Source organism: Prunus dulcis, chromosome 7 (assembly GCF_902201215.1).
Source record: "Prunus dulcis chromosome 7, ALMONDv2, whole genome shotgun sequence".
In the NCBI taxonomy this organism is placed as follows: Eukaryota; Viridiplantae; Streptophyta; class Magnoliopsida; order Rosales; family Rosaceae; genus Prunus; species Prunus dulcis.
This window is the reverse complement of record NC_047656.1, coordinates 19242957-19262906: the sequence shown is the minus strand read 5'-3', so window position 1 is coordinate 19262906 and position 19950 is coordinate 19242957. Positions and strand designations below refer to the sequence as shown.

At 37.8% G+C, this 19950-nt stretch overlaps 5 protein-coding genes and 4 non-coding genes across 12 annotated transcripts; 6 read left to right on the top strand and 3 right to left on the bottom strand.

Annotated features, from left to right (window-relative positions):
• Positions 1–49: 49 nt before the first annotated feature.
• Positions 50–1178, bottom strand: LOC117634700 (dynein light chain LC6, flagellar outer arm-like). 3 transcript variants are annotated; one of them, XM_034368888.1, is made up of 3 exons: positions 867–1178; positions 614–795; positions 50–452 (listed from the first exon to the last, which is right to left on the bottom strand). In XM_034368888.1, the coding sequence occupies exons 2-3, from the start codon at positions 752–754 to the stop codon at positions 309–311; spliced, it is 285 nt and encodes a 94-aa protein (XP_034224779.1). In that variant the 5' UTR covers positions 755–795; positions 867–1178; the 3' UTR covers positions 50–308. The 3 variants fall into 3 exon arrangements, with proteins under 3 accessions (XP_034224779.1, XP_034224781.1, XP_034224778.1); XM_034368890.1 differs by having other exon boundaries at positions 614–820; positions 876–1019; XM_034368887.1 differs by having other exon boundaries at positions 614–1177.
• A 1299-nt stretch (positions 1179–2477) lies between these two features.
• Positions 2478–6651, top strand: LOC117634095 (protein LIKE COV 1-like). Of its 2 annotated transcripts, XM_034368014.1 has the most exons (9): positions 2696–2810; positions 3013–3157; positions 3251–3604; positions 3959–4011; positions 4610–4719; positions 5032–5199; positions 5287–5384; positions 5693–5819; positions 6296–6651. In XM_034368014.1, exons 2-9 carry the CDS (start codon positions 3140–3142, stop codon positions 6373–6375), a joined length of 1008 nt encoding a protein of 335 aa, XP_034223905.1. In that variant the 5' UTR covers positions 2696–2810; positions 3013–3139; the 3' UTR covers positions 6376–6651. The 2 variants fall into 2 exon arrangements, with proteins under 2 accessions (XP_034223906.1, XP_034223905.1); XM_034368015.1 differs by lacking the exons at positions 3013–3157; positions 3251–3604 and having other exon boundaries at positions 2478–2810.
• A 975-nt stretch (positions 6652–7626) lies between these two features.
• On the top strand, positions 7627–7725 carry LOC117636231. The gene has a single exon (XR_004587032.1). It is a non-coding gene; the product is annotated as a small nucleolar RNA Z43 (small nucleolar RNA).
• A 326-nt stretch (positions 7726–8051) lies between these two features.
• Positions 8052–8134, top strand: LOC117636243. Its single transcript, XR_004587043.1, has one exon. It is a non-coding gene; the product is annotated as a small nucleolar RNA U83 (small nucleolar RNA).
• Positions 8135–8222: 88 nt separating this feature from the next.
• On the top strand, positions 8223–8311 carry LOC117636230. Its single transcript, XR_004587031.1, has one exon. It is a non-coding gene; the product is annotated as a small nucleolar RNA snR60/Z15/Z230/Z193/J17 (small nucleolar RNA).
• A 356-nt stretch (positions 8312–8667) lies between these two features.
• On the top strand, positions 8668–8760 carry LOC117636233. The gene has a single exon (XR_004587033.1). It is a non-coding gene; the product is annotated as a small nucleolar RNA Z43 (small nucleolar RNA).
• Positions 8761–9893: 1133 nt separating this feature from the next.
• LOC117634416 lies at positions 9894–12616 on the top strand. Its single transcript, XM_034368521.1, has 3 exons — positions 9894–11141; positions 11706–11891; positions 12117–12616. Exons 1-3 carry the CDS (start codon positions 10680–10682, stop codon positions 12393–12395), a joined length of 927 nt encoding a protein of 308 aa, XP_034224412.1. The 5' UTR covers positions 9894–10679; the 3' UTR covers positions 12396–12616.
• A 67-nt stretch (positions 12617–12683) lies between these two features.
• LOC117634415 (chloroplast processing peptidase) lies at positions 12684–15279 on the bottom strand. Its single transcript, XM_034368520.1, has 5 exons — positions 14642–15279; positions 13868–14005; positions 13413–13499; positions 13241–13308; positions 12684–13125 (listed from the first exon to the last, which is right to left on the bottom strand). Exons 1-5 carry the CDS (start codon positions 15122–15124, stop codon positions 12879–12881), a joined length of 1023 nt encoding a protein of 340 aa, XP_034224411.1. The 5' UTR covers positions 15125–15279; the 3' UTR covers positions 12684–12878.
• Positions 15280–15483: 204 nt separating this feature from the next.
• Positions 15484–19725, bottom strand: LOC117634414 (pentatricopeptide repeat-containing protein At5g21222-like). Its single transcript, XM_034368518.1, has 4 exons — positions 19563–19725; positions 18398–18581; positions 17186–18082; positions 15484–16743 (listed from the first exon to the last, which is right to left on the bottom strand). Exons 2-4 carry the CDS (start codon positions 18413–18415, stop codon positions 15859–15861), a joined length of 1800 nt encoding a protein of 599 aa, XP_034224409.1. The 5' UTR covers positions 18416–18581; positions 19563–19725; the 3' UTR covers positions 15484–15858.
• Between the last annotated feature and the right edge of the window lie 225 nt (positions 19726–19950).

Sequence of the window (19950 nt, the reverse complement as noted above, 5' to 3'; positions counted from 1 at the left end):
TATTCAATTCTTCTCAATAATATAGAAGCAGCATGACAACACCACAGAATAACCAACAGACTCGTACAGATGATAATGATGATTAATTAGTTAAGAGCAATTAATTATATGATTAAGCAGTAATATAATCCTGAGGAGGAATTACAAAGAGGCATGTTGGGGCACTGTGAGGCTCTCCACCGATTGAAGAAGATAGAAACTCTTTAACTACCATTTACAAACTCTTGTTACCAGTATCACACAAACTCTGATTACACAAATAAGTATAGATTCCAAGAGCTCTCATACTTTTGATGTGGTAAATTAACTCACGAAGAGGCTCCCTTGAAGATGAGGAAATTGAGGGTCTCCAGGGAAAAGTATATGAAAGTCCCAGGTGCATGAGTGAAGAAACAACCGAAGTTAGAACCCACCACACATTGCCAGCCACTTCCATACATCTTGTCAAACTCCTGCAAACACAAAACCCATCACAGAAAATTAAAAGATGGTGAAAAAAACCCATTAAAGATATTTTAAAAAAATCAAACGAAAATCGTTGTAAAATGTTTAAAAAGTTGACATCTTTTTATATAAGAAGAAGATAGGCAAAGTGTACTGTGTATATGCGTACCTTCTTGATGTGGGCAGCAATAGATATGCAATCAAAAACGTCATGGAGATTATCAAGGACTCGAGAAGCACAAGCCATGGCTTGCATCTGCATCTTTTCTGGCATGTCTGTTTCCTTTATGTTAGCTTTCCCTTCCAACATCTTTCCTTTCCTTTCTTTTCTCTCTCTCTCTCTCTCTCTCTCTCTCTCTCTCTCTCTCCTCTCCTCCTTTAGATTCCCAGATAGATATATATAGAGATTCCTCTTATGCTGCTCTCTCCTCCTTTAGATTCCCAGATAGATATATAGAGATTCCTCTTATGCTGCTGCTACAAATGTTGGAAACTGAATTGAAGAGTCTACGGCTGGCTGTGATTCCGAAGCACACACAATCAAAACCAGAACTTTCCACACTCCAGTGTTCAAATCAAAGGGTCCGAGATTGACTGGTTTTGTGACTAAATTATAGGAGAAGTTTCAAGCTGGCACGTAGCTCAACTTTTTGGTACACTTTTTTTTTTTTTTTGGGTCTCCTTCCAGTCCTTTCCAATCCAATCCAATTTCCGTCCATCTAAAATTTATTGCTTTCCTCCAACAAAGGAAATTTAATCCATCTATAGAGAAAAAGAACACCGAAATGAAAATTAAACACACAAAATATTTAGGCTCTAAGTAAGCAGCCACGTCTGTCAGAACTACAGGTACGGACTGTCACGTAGCACCCCCTTACGTGGCTCTGGTAAAAAGGGCGGTTACCAAATACCAATCAGCAACGGCTACCTAGCTAGCGCCATATGCCGTTTCCCATTTCTGACTCTGACTTCCTTCATTGGGTCCTTGGTGACCATTTTCATTTGGGCCTGCTCCTTGCTTGGTCCATGCTACTCAAGGTTGGATCCATTTGAAGTTTTACTCTTAAACACTTTTTGCTAAAATTGTATAAATTCTAGTGTTTTTTGGGAAAAAAGAAATACGCCTAAAATCGTTTCTTAACTCATATGTTTTGCTATCACTCATAGTATATGCAATCGTTTGTGATGGTTTGAGGAAAATTATAACAAAATGAAGACAAATTGAGAAAATTTTTTGTCTCTGAAAATGAGGGAAGATGAGAGGGAAAAAGAGAAGAAGGAAGAGGGGAAAGTGAAATGACTCTAGAAATAATTTTTGGGAGAGAGGGGGTTTTTCGAACTTTTCAGACATAATGGTAAGATAAATCTAAGGGAAAAAGAAGAAATAAGATAATGCCATTTTATTTATTTTTTGGAAGACGCCATTTTTTATTCCTTTCCATCCTCTATCAAATCAACTAAAGAAAATGATTAATTTTAATTCCTCTATGTTCTTTAGTTAATGCCAAGGATTTATTCCATCTCCAAGTAAACGAGTTCTTTCAACTTGGAAAACTCATTAAAAAATCTCTACATTGAGCTCCATTTTTATCCACATTTTTCAATGTAATCCAAAATTTAGATTGGATTCTAGAAGACCGTCTAAATTAAACCCCAAATTAAGAAGTGTTAATGTATATTTAGGATTCAACCACTCTGTCTTATCTTAATAGTTCATTCATTCCTAAAAAAGAAGAGCAATTTGCAAGGTAAAGAGGCAATCATTGGAGCCACAGCTCATCAAAACAGCTTGATATTTTAGAGAGAGACAGAGAGAGAGAGAGAGATTAAGCATTGATTAATCCGCCCTGAGTTAATTAGTGGTACAATAAGACACAAGATTTCCTTGAAGTCCTCACATGCACGTAATACTTGCCACCCCTTTTCTCCAAATATCATTTAATAAATTAAAATTAACTATTTTATTACTTAATCCTTCCTTACCCAGCCAACCCCACACACAAAAAAACCATTAAAAAATTAATTAAAATTATTGAATAAAAAGAAAACAAAACCAAAATTTGAAATGCCAAAAACACAAAAGAAGCAAACCAGGACGATCAGGAGACGTCTTAGTCTTCCGCTCGTCTGGAATTCCCTGGCAAAGGACCCGCGTTGCCGCGTTGCGGTGTTTGAAACGGCGCCGTATATTTTGGGGTCTGCTGGTGATGGGCGATGAGAAATCGTCGTCGTCGACTATAATGGCGAGCAGAGACAGAGAACCGCGAGATCGTGAGCTTCTCATTCCCGTGGCTGACTCCACCGATGAAGATGCTTCTTTCAAACCCTCTTCGTCTTCCTCTATTTCGCACCACACCGGCCGCGAGGTTAATTTCTATTGCTGTTTATTTAGGGTTTGTTTTCTGTTTGATTGCTTTGTGTCTGTTTGCTTGATGAGAAAATTAGGAAAATTGGAAGGGAAGTTTAAATTTTTTGCATAGGTTGCGAATTTAAGTTCGTGGGTTTCTATTGGAATTGGTTTATGGGTTGATTTTTGTGAGAGAGTTTCTAATTTTGTGTTTGACTTAGTCTGACTTACTGTTTCTCGAGGCCATTGGAGGACCAAACTCAGATTCAGGTGCTATCTTGTTTCTGATGTTTTCCATCAGTTCAAAAGAGACTTCTGGTGTTCTGAATTTGACTTCTTTGTTACGTTATGGCCCTTACAATTTTGGTATGCATTTGATTCAATCTCTCTGTCTGCTCCAGCCTCCAAGTAATATGCTAAGAAGATGAAATATTTGAGTATGTTTGGGCATTTCAACAGGAATTGAGAAGAGAAAACGTGAGGGTGGACGACGTGGCCATGGCTTGCTTGTTCAATGCGTGTGCTCGGCTGGGCAACGTTGAGATTGGGGAGCAAGGGCATGGGTTTGTGATGAAGGTGGGTTTGGGTTCTAGTGTCAAGGCTTGCAATGGGGTCATGGATATGTATGTCAAGTGTGGCCTATTGGGTATGGCGAGACGGGTGTTTGAAGAGATGGGGGAGAGGAGCGTCGTGTCGTGGACTGTGATTTTGGATGGTGTGGTTAAATTGGAAGGTGTGGGAAGTGGGAGGATGGTGTTTGATAATATGCCTGAGAGGAATGAGGTTGCTTGGACGATTATGATTGTTGGTTATGTGAGTGTTGGGCTATGTTTTACTTTGTTTGTCAATCTGTTTTAAGGGTTTTTACCGCATCATAACACTGATAACAACTTAAGTTGCGTCTTGTAATAGTTCATCAAGAGCCGTTAGATTGTGGTAAAAGTATGATCCTACTTTGATGCAGCTCTAGGAATTTTCTTTTTACTTGTGCATAGACTTATATCAATTTTATATCATTGATATTTTTCTGGAATTTCTTGTTGATGACTTAAAGTTTGTTATTTTTGGTGGCCCAACTTGAGACATAAGTTTTCTCATGCTTTGTGTGCGTGTGTTATTCTATTAATCTTCCTAACACTCATACTATCTCTTATTATCTCTGTGCAGACATTTTCCAAAGTAGTTAGAAGTTGGGCATCAAAAAAGTTCATGACCGGATGGTGCACATTTCTTTCTTGTGGTTCCAATTTTCCTTCAAGTCATGTACATATGGAATTCTAATTTACAGTTGATATATGTATGTTTGTATGTAAACCATCAATTGGCGAGGGTCTAATCAATTTGTGTTTAAGGTTGTTTTCTTGCAAGTATACAAGTTATTTGATTGTAGGTTATTCTTGAAATATATAAGTATTTGTGGAATTTATGCTTAGTTTTGACTTGCTGACAGATGGAATGATTTAGAGGTGATAGGACCACCGACTTAGCAGATTGTTGCCATGTGTTTTATAATACATCTTTCCCTTTTTCTGAGGGTATAAGTACATTGTTTATTTGGATTCATTTTGTTGCAGACAAAGAAATATTTGGATAATATATAGCACTACCCTTTTGTTAGATGATTGCAAGAAACCCTTAGCTTAGCTTCTTATAAGTTTTAGACAGATCATAGGATTTTTCTATGCATATCATGTGTGTTTGGATTGTTTTTTGGTGCATACAATTAATGTAGTGGCTAAACGAGATTTTTAATGTCAACATTTTCTTACAGCTTTTTGCTAATGCCATTATAGTTGCTCACTTTTTATTCTTTTGCAGTGTGATCCTGTTTCCGATAGCAATCACTTTCTATATAACGTGGTGGTTTATTCACTTTGTGGATAGCTTCTTCTCCCCAATCTATGCTCAACTTGGAATCAACATTTTTGGTAAGTAGTAAGTACGCTTTGATTCAGTAACACATTTCCCTTATGCCCATTCTTTCCATTGGTATACTGTAAGTTGCATTAGTTATTTGTGTTGGGATTTGATGTTGCTGGGATTTCCATATGGTCAATATTTGGAGTTTGAAAAGAAAATGTACTCCTAATGCAGCATAAGGCAAAACATGGTTTCGTCATATTCATTAAATATGCAGAGTTTAAAGTCAAGCATGCCCTTGTTCAGTGATTTTTCTTATTTTTTTGGCTGTCTGTTTTCATGATGTCTAATTGACCTTTGAACTTCTGTATACATTTTAGGTCTTGGATTTGTCACTTCCATTACGTTCATATTTATTGTTGGCGTGTTCATGTCATCATGGTTGGGTGCGTCTGTCCTGGGCCTTGGTGAGTGGTTCATCAAAAGAATGCCGTTTGTTCGTCATATCTACAATGCCTCCAAGCAGATTAGTTCCGCCATATCCCCAGGTGTGTTATATAGTATTCTATTCCCCTTGTTTGGACTGAATGAAATAGATGTGGACAGTTATAATCTTTAGATCTATATGAAATTAGATCAAAACACGCAAGCCTTCAAGGAAGTGGCCATCATAAGGCATCCACGCATTGGTGAATATGCATTTGGGTTCATAACTTCATCGGTCGTCCTTCAGGTCTGCAAATAATTTCTATATTGTGAAACTACCACTTCAGCACTATCTTTATCATGGTCAGAATCCCGTTATTCATTACTTTTTTATGATAATCAATCTAATTTTATGAGCATGTATGTTTAATTTAACCTTACCTGTGTAATAATGCATGGCTTAAATTGTTGTCATGCAAACAGTGTTTTAGAAAATTGGTTTTGTGATCCATTGTTTGTTGTTACCAAAGTGCAATACTGGCAATGACATGGTGATATATTCTATAAGAATTTAAGAAACAATCTTATGCCTGAATATATATTTCTTTAATGCAGAGCTATTCTGGAGATGAAGAGTTGTGCTGTGTTTATGTTCCCACAAACCATCTTTACATTGGCGATGTATTCTTGGTCAACACCAAGGATGTCATTAGACCAAATTTATCTGTACGGGAAGGAATTGGTGAGTAGGCTGTATATACTACTTCATCTATAAGATAAAAAGACCTGTTTTATAGCTCTTAGCTTGAAATTTACAAACCAACTTTTTCTAATTACTCGACCCCTATCCCTCATAGGCCTTTATGCTAATTTCCGCATTAGCCAGAAGAGCCTTTGGAACCAATGATATCCCCCAATGAAAAAAATACCAGGGTCCTATTGGTTGTTTCCAAATCTACAAGTCAGAGAATAAAGTTGACACCATTGGGAAAGAGAGAAAAAGAAAAGAAAAGAAAAAGAAGTTAATCTCCATCAGAGTTCAGTGACTAGTTGTCTTAGATTGGGGTTCTGTATTGAGTTTGCAATTTTCATAAACTATATGCTCCCAACCCCAAATACAAAGGATAATCAAAAGAAGGAAAACAGTTTGCCTTTTTGTGTCTTTGAAGCTTTATTGACCATGAAAGCGGTATTAATTTATCTGTTGTTTAAATGCAGAAATTGTTGTTTCTGGAGGCATGTCAATGCCCCAGATCCTGTCAACACTCGATAACCGGATTATGCCAATGGATAGCTGAGTGAAGGTGTTAGATGTAGAAGAGTTGCTTCTTTATTACCTTTTTTTTTTTGGTTCCTTAATGTCATCAGACTGGCCTTGCAATCTATGTGGTGCTTATGCAGGATTTAGAACCAGATCGTCAAGGGTCAGATTCTGGCGACATTTGTAACATCAGTTGTGATGTCAGAATGTAGAATTTTAGTGTTTGCTTGAAATATAGTTTTGATTGATAAAATGATATAACAGGCTTATTTATAGCCTTTTTTATTTTCAGATTGCTTCTCGACTTTTAGAATTGCCTTCCTTTGATATTTATTATTACTAGCGCGTACGAAATTATTTGCTGTTGATGTTTTCAGACTAAAGCGATTTTGTAGATTAAAAATAGTTTATTTGATACCAAATTACATATATTATTCAGCATGGAATCAGGCAAACGAAGATTTTCTTTTCTTTGCTTTTAGTGTGTTTGATTACCCATGCATCCAAGGTTGTGTTGAAATCTCCACTATCCAAGTTCATTAGTGTGTTTGATATGCATCTAGAGCTCCTGTGTTTAAATAAAATTAACAAACAAGGGAATCCATCGATTAATTGTTTATTGATTATTTTATTTTTATTAGCTGATGTGGCATATTATGTCTGTTTTGGTGGGTCATTGATTATCACATCATCATTTAATAGATGACTAACGAAGGTATGCAAGTGATAGAAAATTAAATTTTCAGTACGAAGTTGATACGAAAAAAACTTTATGCAGTTAAGGCTGAATTTCAAAAGACTTTCCGGTAATAGAGTGAAATTTACCCAAAAGAAAAAATATATATATTTGTTAAAACTCATTAAGCTATTGGCTTTCGTGATGTGAGGACCAATCTGGGCCGTGAAAATGAAGATCCTCCTTCATAACAGGCGGGCCTTGTGTGGATCATTTGTTGTTGTAGCCCAAATCAAAGGCCTTTCTCTTTTAATACGAATTGGACTTCATGATTTAGATGATCTTCATTCATCACAACATAGCGGTTCAGGTTATGACCATACACCCACTTATAGTCTAGAATAGCCCAATTCAAAAGCCCTACACCAAAACACAAAACCCTAGCTCCAAACCCTCCGTTCCACCTCTTTATAAACCAGCGTAGTGTTTCGCCAAAACCCAAGTCCGCGCTTGGCCGCTAGGGTTTCAGTTGCCTCTGAAATTAGTCTATTCACTTCATTAGAATTCCATTGTTGTATCTTTGTTTTGGTTTTTCTGGTTCAATTCAAATCGGGACAGTGATGATTCATATTGATAAGGTCTCGTTCGTCGTAATTGGCCGTGAAGGCCTTGCCGACCATCCTGTTATATCACCACCCATATTCTGAGTCCCTTTCATCTCAATTTGAAAAAATGTTTTGTTTTTTCATATCTTTGTGTTGTCATCTGGTTATTTTGAAATTGGGTTTTTATTTATCAAATTGCTTTTGGTGATGCTGCAAAAGTCTTTGTGGGTTACTTCTCAGCCGATGATTAAAAGTAAATATTTAGACAAGCATATGTCTGAATTATTCTATGTGGAACAACCTAATCTTCTCTATGAGGCTGATCATCTTCATTTTCTGTGTGTTAGGAACATGAAATTTTGGATTTTTCATTTCGTTTGAATTTATGCCCTTGGATTAGTAAGCAAATGAGCAGTATGATTTGCACGTAGCTGCCTGTGATGAGGATATGGTTTCGTGTAATTTATGACTATCAGTGATTACATATATACCTCTACTGCCTTCCTTCTGAGGCTCATAATTTCTCTGTATATCTTACGTACTTGTTAGCTACATGAGGGCTTTTTTTTTAAACGATCTGAAAAAAAGTTGGTTAATTTCATTATGGGTCGAGTGATGATCAAATGCATAGTTCAGCTGATATCTGCGTGATTAATGCAATTTTAGTCTTTCGCTCCTATCTGACGATCCTTATGAATTAATCTGTAGTTATGGTTTTTGAACTTTCTAGTGTTTTCGAGTTTTAAAGTTGTTTTCTTGGATACCAGGGAAAATATTTTGCTCTTCCGCTCTGGTAGCAATGTGTACAAAAGCATTGTTACTTGTGTTCAAAATGGCCAGTGATTTAAATCTTTTTCTAGACAAGCATATGTCTGAAACTGTTGGTGCTGATAAACTTATTTCTATGAGGCCTGTTCCTCTTGCCTTGAACTTACATTGCCTAGTAAGAACATGCTTACCTAATCTCCTTATGTATGAGCTTTTGGTGGAGATATTTAATAGGTTGTTATTTGGCGGATCTAGATTTGTAGTTTTAGATCGAACAAGTGGACTGTGAGGATGTATTATTGGTCTCGTTCGTCGTAATGGCTCTTGGGCCTTGCCGACTAGAGTGATATATCACCACCCATAGTCTGAGTCCTGTAAAACTAACTGTTGCTTTAGCAATTTACTCTGTTTTGGTTGGTTACAAGCTTTCAATGTTTGTTAATGTTGCTTGAAATTTTGCCCCAGTTTCTTATTCAGGTTTCTGTTGTGCACGGTGATGTACTCGAGACTTTTTAGAGGCCTTCTCCAGCGCCGGAAGAGACTAAAGCTGGCATTGTTACATTCTCTGTGGGATGGTTTGGCCTGCTCCAAATGCTGTTCTAGATTCTCTTTCAATTTGTTTTGTATTTTTGGCCATGGGCTTTGTTGTAAACCCAGAAAGAACAAATTTACATTTTCTTCTGAAATATATATGGATGTTGAAGAAGTTTTGTGTACCAAATGTTCTATGGTTCATATGTTTTATTCTTTATGTTGCTTTGGTATATTCTCGTCAATGAATTATATATTTGTTTGCCGTATTAAAACTTTTCAAGACCATCCCACTTTATACCGTGAAATATTTTTACAAACCACCTTAACAAAGGTGCACACTCACCACAATTTACTTCTATTTATTGAATATTTCTCTTTATAGAATTATGGTTATTGATGGATACATATCAAGTGTTTAAGTGCCGAGCAAAAAATAGTTAACAAGGGTTCAATTTAAGTTAAAGTGACGAACAAAAAATAGTGAGCAAAAATACTGTCGCTTTATATTGTGTGACTAAATTAAGAGATATTTAGTGATATACCCATTTCTAGCACTAATATTATAAATAAACCTTACACAATTGAATTCCTATAAACAAACCTAAAAAAACCCAAAAAATGATAGCTAGCCTTATTGAATTTAATATTGATTATTAAATTACTTTGATGCCTTATTGAGTGCTTTGGGTATTTTTATGAGATTTTGGGGTTGGGCTTGTTTTAAGAAATTGATGGCAGTTTTGTAATTTATAAGAAGTTAAAAGTTTTTTTGTTATGTTGTAAATGGGTTTTGGGTGTGTTTCTAAAGTCCATTTTATATAGGGTATTTTTATAATTTGAGCCCCCATATTGGGTATAATAGTAAATCTCCCCTAAATTAATTGATCCTATCAACTCAAATTTGAAGACGCCATTTATCCTCAGATAAAGACATCATCAATCATGCCACTACTTCAGCGACGTCGTTTATGCCAGCCAAACATAGCCCCAGAACCCCGTAAACTTCACATGTTACCGCGGGTACCAGAGTGTATCGGACGACTAAAAAACTGCCGACACTTAGTATCCGAACCTACAGCTTTGGAGCCTCCCGAACCTAGCTTTGTCGCTATATCAAGCATAAAGCCTCTGACTCACTCCAACTCCGTCTCTGTCTCAGTGCACAACACTCACACTCCCAAAGCGTATAATGAAGACGTAGTGCTCTGCTTTTGCTCTGCGTCTCGCTCCAATTCACGAAAACGGCACCCTGTCTCTTTTCACAGAGAGAGCTAACAAAGCCACCGCCAATCCCATCAGATTTCTCCTCAGTTTCTGAACCAAAGGCCACAAGCTTTTCTGTTCCATTTGCTCAGTTTGCTCTTCGTCTTGTTTCTAATTCTGGCATTTCTCCCTGTTTTGCCACGACCCTTTTAATTAAAACCTAAGCAATCCATTAAACCCAAATCAAAATTTCAAACTGGGTCCAATCCAATTCCATCAGATTTTTCCTCAGTTTCTGAACCCAAAGGCACAAGATTTCTGTTTCATTTGCTCAGTTTGGTCTTCGTCTCCTTTCTAATTCTGGCATTTCTCTCTGTTTTTGTTTTACCAGTACCCATTTAATTAAAACCCAAGCAATCCATCAAACCCAGATCAAAATCCAACAAGGCTTCAGAATTTACAACTGGGTCCAATCAATTTCAGCATCTTTCACCAAAATCTCCAAAGATAACGCATTTAAACACACACCATATATAGCGCACGCCTGCAGTAAATATGATGCACGCAAAATCTGACTCGGATGTGACCAGCTTGGCACCTTCATCACCAAGATCACCAAAGCGACCTGTTTACTACGTTCAAAGCCCGTCCAGGGACTCCAACGATGGCGATAAATCGTCCACAATGCAAGCCACGCCAGCCTTCAACAGTCCCATGGAGAGCCCATCACACCCTTCTTATGGCCGGCACTCGAGGGCATCATCTGCCAGTCGGGTTTCGGGTACCTTTCGGTCCTCTTCGGGTCAGAAAGGGACCCGGAAGGGCAACGATAAGGGGTGGCCTGAGTGCAATGTGATTGAAGAAGAAGGTGACTATGGTGGGTTTTATAAAGATAAGGGAATTTCTAGAAGGTGCCAGATTTGGATTGCTCTGTTTGGGTTTGTTGTGATTTTCTCCATCTTCTGCTTGATTCTTTGGGGTGCTAGCAGGCCTTACAAAGCTCGGGTTGCTGTTAAGGTATGCTTGTTGATGATCATGACCCTCTAAGAAAATTTCAATTTTTTAAAATTTGTTTTGCTAATTTTTTATTGTTTAGGACTTTTGTGTAATCTAATGTTTGATAATGTATTTGGATTATTTTAATGTTATTGAATAAAGTAATCTATTAGGAATGAATGTTATGATTTTTATAATACTCTGTTGTAAACTTTTAAGTCACATCTTAGATTATTGAAATTGAAGCTGGCACTTGGCAAGAACCACTTTTTGAGGTTTGGAGGGGTGGTCAAAGCCGCCTTCTTGAGGCCAACGGGGTTGATTGAGTTGATATGGACCGTTCTCTTCGTTATTGAGGCCTATATTCAGGTTTCATTGCCAACAATCTCTCTTAGGGTTTCATCTGTAAAAACAAAAGAAAAGGACTAAGACCCCTCTGTATGCTCTGGCCCTGAAATGGGATAGACTTCCCTATCTCTAAACTTTTGTTTACCATTAAATAAATAAATAAAAAGTCTTGTTCTTGCTTCACTTTCTATTGGTATTTATATTTCAAATGATCTTCAATTCAAGTTTTTTCTTCAGAGCTTGGCTGTGCATAATTTTTATTTCGGGGAAGGATCAGACACAACTGGTGTGCCTTCGAAGATGCTGACAATGAATTGTTCAGTGAAGATGAGTGTGTACAACCCTGCTACGTTTTTTGGTATTCATGTGAGCTCAACACCAATTAACCTTATGTATTCAGAGATTGCAGTTGCAACTGGCCAGGTAAGATTTATACATTGGACTGTTATTGGATTTATGATGATGCAATGCCAATAAGAAACTCATCCAAGTGAGCTTGACTGGCTGCGTCGCATTTGCTTTTTTCTTTTCTTTTCTTGTAAATCAGAGTTATCCCTTGGTGTGTGATTTAAGAAGCTACTTTCAGTTCTTTCTTATTAGGTTTAGGTTTGGGTTCAGCTTTTTCTTATTTGGTTGCATAAAATGCAGTTGAAGAAATACTATCAACCAAGAAAGAGCTACCGGAATGTGACTGTGAACCTCCAAGGGATCAAGGTTCCTTTATATGGGGCTGGGGCAAGCTTAGCAGTCTCTGATAACAGTGGAGGAGTTCCGATGATGCTGATGTTTGAAGTCCGGTCTCGAGGTAATGTGGTGGGGAAGTTGGTGAGATCAAAGCACCAAAGGCACATATCTTGCTCCATGGAAATCAACTCTCATAATAGCAAACCCATAAAGTTAAAAACGAGTTCATGTACCTACAAATGAGCACCTGCGTTTCACCTGCTGCTATTTGCAATGCCTAGTGTTTCTGTTACAGTTATTTTTGTTATCAGTATATGATAGTGTGGAGTGTTATTGTATGCCTTCTTCCTTGCCAAGAAGGTTCATCTTGTCATACAACATTTTTCAAATTTCTGCATGGAGGCTATGATACTAGTGGGACCATTGAGATTCACCTTATATGACAATTCATAAGTTATAATGAATTTTGCTTTCCGTGTCCAAGCACATCCACAGGTTTATTTATTTATTTAAAAGTGAGCAAATTCTGAATTGAAACAAAAAAGTTACTTCATTCAGGGGTCGATTTGCAATGTTCAACAATTATGATGAACTAGGGCCTTCCAAAATTCGCCCGTATCCCAGTTTCTTTTAGAATTGAGAAATTACACAAAGATTGGATGCAAAAATGATTAAACAAAACAAAACAATGTCAATCGAAGAGGCAGAAGAAACTTCATATGGTTACTAATTCAATGATACACTTTCCTTTTGCTGAGACGCTGGAACGATATCCTTCTTATCAGCACCTTCCTTTTGCTGAGACACTGGAATACTATCCTGCTTATCAGCACCTTCCTTTTGCTGAGACACTGGAACGCTCTCCTGCTTATCAGCAGCACAACCAGTCTCAAGAACCGTGGCGCCAATCCTCTTTGGAGGCCAATACCGAAACAGGGATCTTCCTAAAATATTTTTGGCTGGCAGTGGACCCCTAAACATAACACAACTTAAACAGTCAACAGGAAGAACCAAAAGATAGCAAGTAAACAGAGGATCTTAAAAACAACATATCTCACTATTCTGCACTTGGGTTTAGTATACATTACCATACGTGTGAATCATAGCTGTTATTTCTATTGTCACCCATCACAAAAACTGAGTTTTCTGGCACACGCTGCACAACATAAACACGAAGAAAAACATGAAAAGTCAATTACTCTTTAAAGCTAAAAGGTACGGGAAGATAAACAATCCAAAATATTATAACATAATTCTTACAATAGGAGTCATATTGTACGAAGGTGGTTCAAGGATGAACTTTTCATTTCTCTCCACCCCATTAACGATGAGCTTCCCATTGCGAACCTGCAATCATCATTGTTTTGTAGTTGGAGTTAAATAGAAACCATCACTATATTATTAGAAATCATCATTGTTTCGTATTGTTTTTAGGTGCAAGTCAGAGTTAAATTTGAAAATCTAGATTGCCATTTCCAGGGATAATGGTTAACTAGCATAACATTACATGTTCTGAAAGGAGAGTCGGCAGTCATTCTGAACAAAATTTTGCTGATATTTTCCGTTTCTTACAGTAGAGAAAATAAAGTGTATTGGTGTGATGATGTCTCTTGGTTGACACACAGGGATGTAATTAACCATAGCAAGAATTATGAAAGCAAAACGCACACCGCAATATTATGACATGGGAAGGTGCTCTAATTCAGTAATCTCACCTCTACAATATCACCTTCCTTGGCAACAACTCGTTTAATGAAGACATCATAGTCAGTATACCCTACTTGCTGAAGGACTGGTGGACTTTTAAAGATAACCACATCATTGGCACATGGCTTTCTGAAATAATATGTAACCTGGCAATGTTCAGAGGAAAATAAATTAGGTAACCTTTCAATAGTTTTCTCATCAAACAGTCACATCACAAACTATAGAGAAGGCGTATCATTGTCAAAATTTTAGACAAAAAGTCCAAGCAAATAATTCTCATAAGATTTTACCTAGGTCAGTGGTCATACTAATGCAGACAAATATGATCAATCTGGTTTTAAATTAGCTTATGAGAAATTTCAGTGATAGTTCTGTTGCCACTCAGTAAAAAATTTATATTTCCTTTCCACTATCACCCAATCATCTACCAATCATCCTAAATTATAAGCTCTGAAAGTTTAACCTTTATTTACCCCCTTCCTTATCATCCTTCTGATGTACCCTTACCATCAAATCAAACAATGCATGTCGAGAAAATGTAAGTTAACACAAGACTAATGGAAAAATGATCATCAAAATGCAGTGACATCCCGCATTCCAACTTCCAAAGAAACTCCAAAACCCGAAATGTTAACAATAATAAAGTTCAAACATAAGCCTTATCTTTAAATGTTGCCATTACAATTTCGACTTTTAGCCAACCAACAGGATTCAAAGCTTAGCAAACAGAATTCATACACCATAAGCAATATATCCACCAAAAAAACAAATAAAGTTCTGACCTTTTCTGCTACAATTCGGTCTCCCACATCCAAAGTAGGATACATGGACAGCGAAGGAATGTACCTCGGCTCAGCTATGAAAGACCGGAAAGCAAGCGATACTGCTATCGCCGCAAAGACTGTCTTCGCGTCGTCGGTAGTGATATTGAGCCATTCTGGAAAAGGTCCGCTCTTCTTCTCCACCTGCTCATCATCCCGTCCGCCATCACCACCGCCTCCTCCTCCACCATCATCACCACCTCCTCCACGGTCCGAAACCGCCTTGGTTTCCTCACCAGAGTCCTTTAAAGCATTGCAAGCAAGTTTTTTGAAGTGGGTTTTATTATTTGCGGTTTTTATAGGAGGGGTGAAGTGGGTTCTTGAAAGTGGGTGGAGATTGAGGACTCTGAAATTAGGGATTTTTATGGGTGTGGAGAAGTGGGTATGGTTAAAGTTAGGGTTTTGGAGGGAAGATAATGGAGGGGAGACACGTAGAGAGAGCATCTCTTTCTCTCCCTTTGTCTCAAGCTAGCTGTGCATTCAATCTGCAGATTTTTAGCTTTTGGTATTTTCTTTTTCTTGTTTTGAATTTTTATTTTAGTTTTGAATATTCATGAGCTTCCAATGTTCTCCATTTTGTTGGTATCCTCCCATTGTGTCCTTTGATCCTGCTACTTGCACATCATTGGATCCTGTCTTGGTAGTGGGACCCACTCCAATTTTAATTGTGTTTATTGAGAGCTAAAATGCATTCTTGAGCCAAAACTCCACTTTAGGGAGATTACAGTAAAATTAACATGAGAATAATCACTCTGCCAGAGAAGAAAGCTACAGGGGCTGGCTGCTAGCCTGCAACATAAAACTTCGTTTTTCAAAAGTAACCCTTTTCATTACTCATTTGTGAATAGTATTTTCATTTAACAAATATATATCAGAAGAAATTGTTATCTTTGGCCCTGAATTATCAACATATGTTACACATTTCATGTAGCAAATGACATAATTTCCTACACTTTTGACTTGCACAATCAGCAGGGACACCAATAGAGATGAAGTATATGCTGCAACACTATCAACAGCTCTGAATAGCAAAGAATCATCAACACTCATGAATCTAAGAACCAAGGAAATCTTCTGGGGCAGGATAATGTTTTGTCCCTTGTCGAAATAGCATCATCTGAGTCGCCTCTGTTTCCTCATCATCTGAGTCGCCTCTGTTTCCTCATCAATGTATTTATTTACATCACAGGACGTGTATTTACAAACTGCCTGCACATCCCAACTTGAGTCTGAAACTGCCTCCTACATATGATCAGTGGTTGCATTCTAAATGCAGACGAATGAGCAAGACACATGGTTTTAGTAGCATTCTGCATACTGTCAGATGAAAACTGAAATCCTCTTGAAATCATCTGACCTCTTATATTGGCAGCAGATCCGCCGTTATCAGAAACAACTACTCCAGGTATCGGCAAAACATTAGGATGAGAAGTACTTAAGTTTTGTTTCCTATTAATCATCTCCAAACTCTGCTCAGGTACCTTGTCCCTCCTATTATTTTGTACCACTTCCCTTTCTTCTTCTGAATCATTTAAGACTCTCATGGCTTCGGTCATTAAACCTATCACACGCCAAGCTTCAGCGACAAGCTGGATAGTTCTCTTCTCAGGAATAACACCCTTCTCTTCCATTATATGGAGCAAATCTTCTGCTTTCCATGGTTGCCTAGCTTCTCCATATCCCCATATTAGGGTCTCAAAAGTTTTCAAATTGGGGGCAATGCTCATTTCACACATTTTCTCATGGATACTCCAAGCATGCTCCATTTTGCCAGCTGTGCACCACCCACTCATGATGGTTGTGAAGATTACAACATTTGGATGCACACCATATTTTCCCATGGAAATCATAAGTGACTCAGCCTTACCAGGCTCACCAGCACGCACATAGCCTTTTGCAAGAATGCTGAATGCATGGATGTCTGGTTCTATGTCAGCTTTTATCATGTCATTGAAGACCTCCTGGCATTTTTCCATGAGCCCTGCCGAGCTCCATGCATCCATTATGGTGCTAAATGTTATCACATCTGGCTTCATCCCAAATTCTTCCATCAATGTTAGTACCTGTCAAGTTAGGCTGATTGTCAGTGAAAATTCTGTGAGAAAATTGAGGAACTGAGTGCTATGCAAAACCGCTATAGAAGCTTGGGAAACTTAAATTAACAAGACACATGATTTCTCTTTTCATAGTTTTTGCAGATATATTCCCATTAGAATGCCAAAATTAACAGTGCAATATCTAAGGCAAATGGCATTTCACTAGTCTTTTGGAGTGGCATTGCAGATGTAAGAACATTCCATTATTTTCATAGTCTTATATAAGTAAAATAATAAACAACTTCACATCTATCAGAGTCAGAGAACTATACACAATTCAGAATAACAAGGTTAGAGAACACCAAGATTCTGTCAGTGAAGTGAAACATAAAAGCTCGAAATACATCATGGTGAGAGAGAGAGACAGAGAGAGAGTTAATCAATAAAAGGATTGAAGGTAAAAACTCACCTCATCAACTCCATCAGTGTCTGTAATGTCCAGATACCCCTTGATAAGAGAGTTAAAAATAACAAGATTTGGATGCACCGCTAGATCCTTCATTCTGTACACAAACCTCAAGGCTTCTGTCATGCTACCTTCTTTACAATATCCGTTTACAATGATGCCACAAGTTCGCTCATTGGGGTTCACTTTGTTGTTCTGCATCTCCAACATCAATCTTTCAGCGATATTTGTTTCTCCATTCTCAGCATAAGCCCTTGCCAATGTGTTGTAAGTAACTACATCAGGTTGTATACCAGATGCAACCATCTTATATACCATATTCCAGGCTTGATTTATTTTCTTCTTGTTACACCAGGCTCTAACAATCATGTTATATGTCCTGTCATTGGGTTTCGTATTCTCATCCTGCAACATAAGCTCTAGCAATTTTAAAGATTCTTCAGGTTTTCCAGCAATTCCATATCCTTTGATAAGAGTGTTAAAAGTACTGGTTGTGGGCTTACATCCACTCTCCTCCATTTTCTGAAAGATTTTCATGGCATCGTCTATATTTCCAGATTCAGAGGAAGCATTAATCATTGCATTAAAAAGTATTGAGTCGGGCTTCAGACCATTCTCCTCCACTTCAGAGAGGAGCAAGGGAATAGACTTGAAACGCCTCTGGCGGGTCAAGGCAGCTACAAGAGTTGTGTATGTTATAAGAGTTGGCCTGTGTCCTTCTTCTGCTAAACTTTTGAAAATGGATTGGGCTTCATGTGGCTTCCTTCTTGCAATTAGACTATTCATCAGTTTTGTTCTTGAACGAACTACTTGGCAACTGGTCTTGCCCAAACATACAAGGCAATGGGATTGAATTCCTGAATCTACCAAAGTTGAGTCCTTCTTTTGCAAGTGTGGTTCCTAAGTAGTTCACAACGATCAGAATTAGACCATACCATGTTTAACGACAAATGCATGCATAAACTATGCCTAAAATTCAAAGAATCCTAAGTGGGAATAATCTAAAATGAACTCAACTAAACTGATATTCACTTCGGCAAAGGCTACTGGAAGAACAATTCATTGTCAGCATAATCAGTAGAAGTTGTTCAGTTCAGATTGAGGAAGAAACAGAATGCACATTGAACCATAAACTTAAGTTCCAAGATCAAACAAACTGACTACTTGCTAATACGATACTCTGAGTGAAGATGATTTGTTGCCTCTAATCGTTACCTCTTGGCGTCCACCCATGAGCTCCAGTCAGCACCAAATGCCCCCAATTCTTCTCCACGGGCGCCTCAATTTTTTAACTGACTTCCTTGATCAAATTCAGATCTTGGCTTCCAGTCCATACCAAAGTGTTTGCTTTCACCAGACTTGAGGGATAGTTAGACATTCATTTCCTTCTAGATGGAACCTGTAAAGGATGTTTAACATTTAAACCGACAAAGGGGAAGCCTATATGTAAGTCGCATGCATCTCATCTGCTAATACAGTTATGAGTTATATAGGTAGATTGATTGGGAATCCAAATATAGTTCGAATATATGAGCAATAGATAGATAACGCAGAGATTAAAGGGCCCTCTACAGTGATAAGGGGATGCATCAGATCAAAAGAAATGAAAAGGGGTCACATATTCAGAGGGAAGAAGTCAGTAATTTCTTTCACTAGAAATCTTATACAACCTAGCAACAACAAGATTAGGCAAAATGCAAAGCAGATAATAAGCAACACCACAGATTTTGATGCAAAGCAGAATGGGAGTCGTTCCAAGGTAGTGGAAAACAGAACTGAGGTTACCACCATTCATCCATATCCCATTGCTGGCAGAGGAGCAACAGTACCAAACATCCAGGCAGCAACAAGAACCATTTTCATGAAATAAAAGTGTTGAGAGTGTTTGTCCCATACTGAAATGTTAAAGGACCTAGCCTGGGTTTATAAGGAGTTGGGCTACTCCCCCGTTGCCAATTGGTTTTGCCAATTGATTTTGGGTGGAACCTCAACTTCCTTCAAAAAGTCTTGAGTGGAGTACTAAAAAACCCAAATTTATGCAGCAAAAGAAAAACAACAATGGGGTCCAAACAACTGACTGTTCTTGATCTTGAATTAACTCTCACACTAAGAAACCAGTAACTGATGTGATTTCTAGTCAGGGAAACATTCAAACATCCCTACCCACATCTTTCAAGAATCAAATTTTCGAATAAAATGGGTTTTGGAAACCATCAACAGCTGCCAAATATAAATCAATGTGAAAAAACTAACAATTGAGCTCAATACAGCATGAAGTTCAGCAAACTCAAGCAACAAACTTCAGCTAAAATTATATAAATGAGAAATCCCAAAAACTGAAAGAAAGCTGTCTCGGGGTTGGGGGAGCAGGGGCTTATACCTGTTGAGGCAGAGCTTGGAAAGAGAGGTGGAGTTGCATGGTTGGTTGCCGAGTTGTGCATGTAAAAGTGGAAGGGGTGCTATTGTAGTCTAGCGGTGTGTGTCTGTGTTTGTGTTGTGTCATCACTGGAGATTCTTATCCACAAATATTTGCAGTGAAAATTCTGGAATTTTTTTTGAGGCTGTTAAATGCAGGAGACAAAATGCAAGTAGATTATTTTGTGGTCAAAAATTAGAAGACCACAATTTATTTATTTATTTTTTCTTTTTGTACCTAAAAGTATTCTTTTAAATTAATGGGATGAGAAGTAGGAGGAGCTAATTGATGTAAAAACTATTCTCTTCCATCATGTACCACTTGAATTGAAACTACGTGGTCACTTATAATT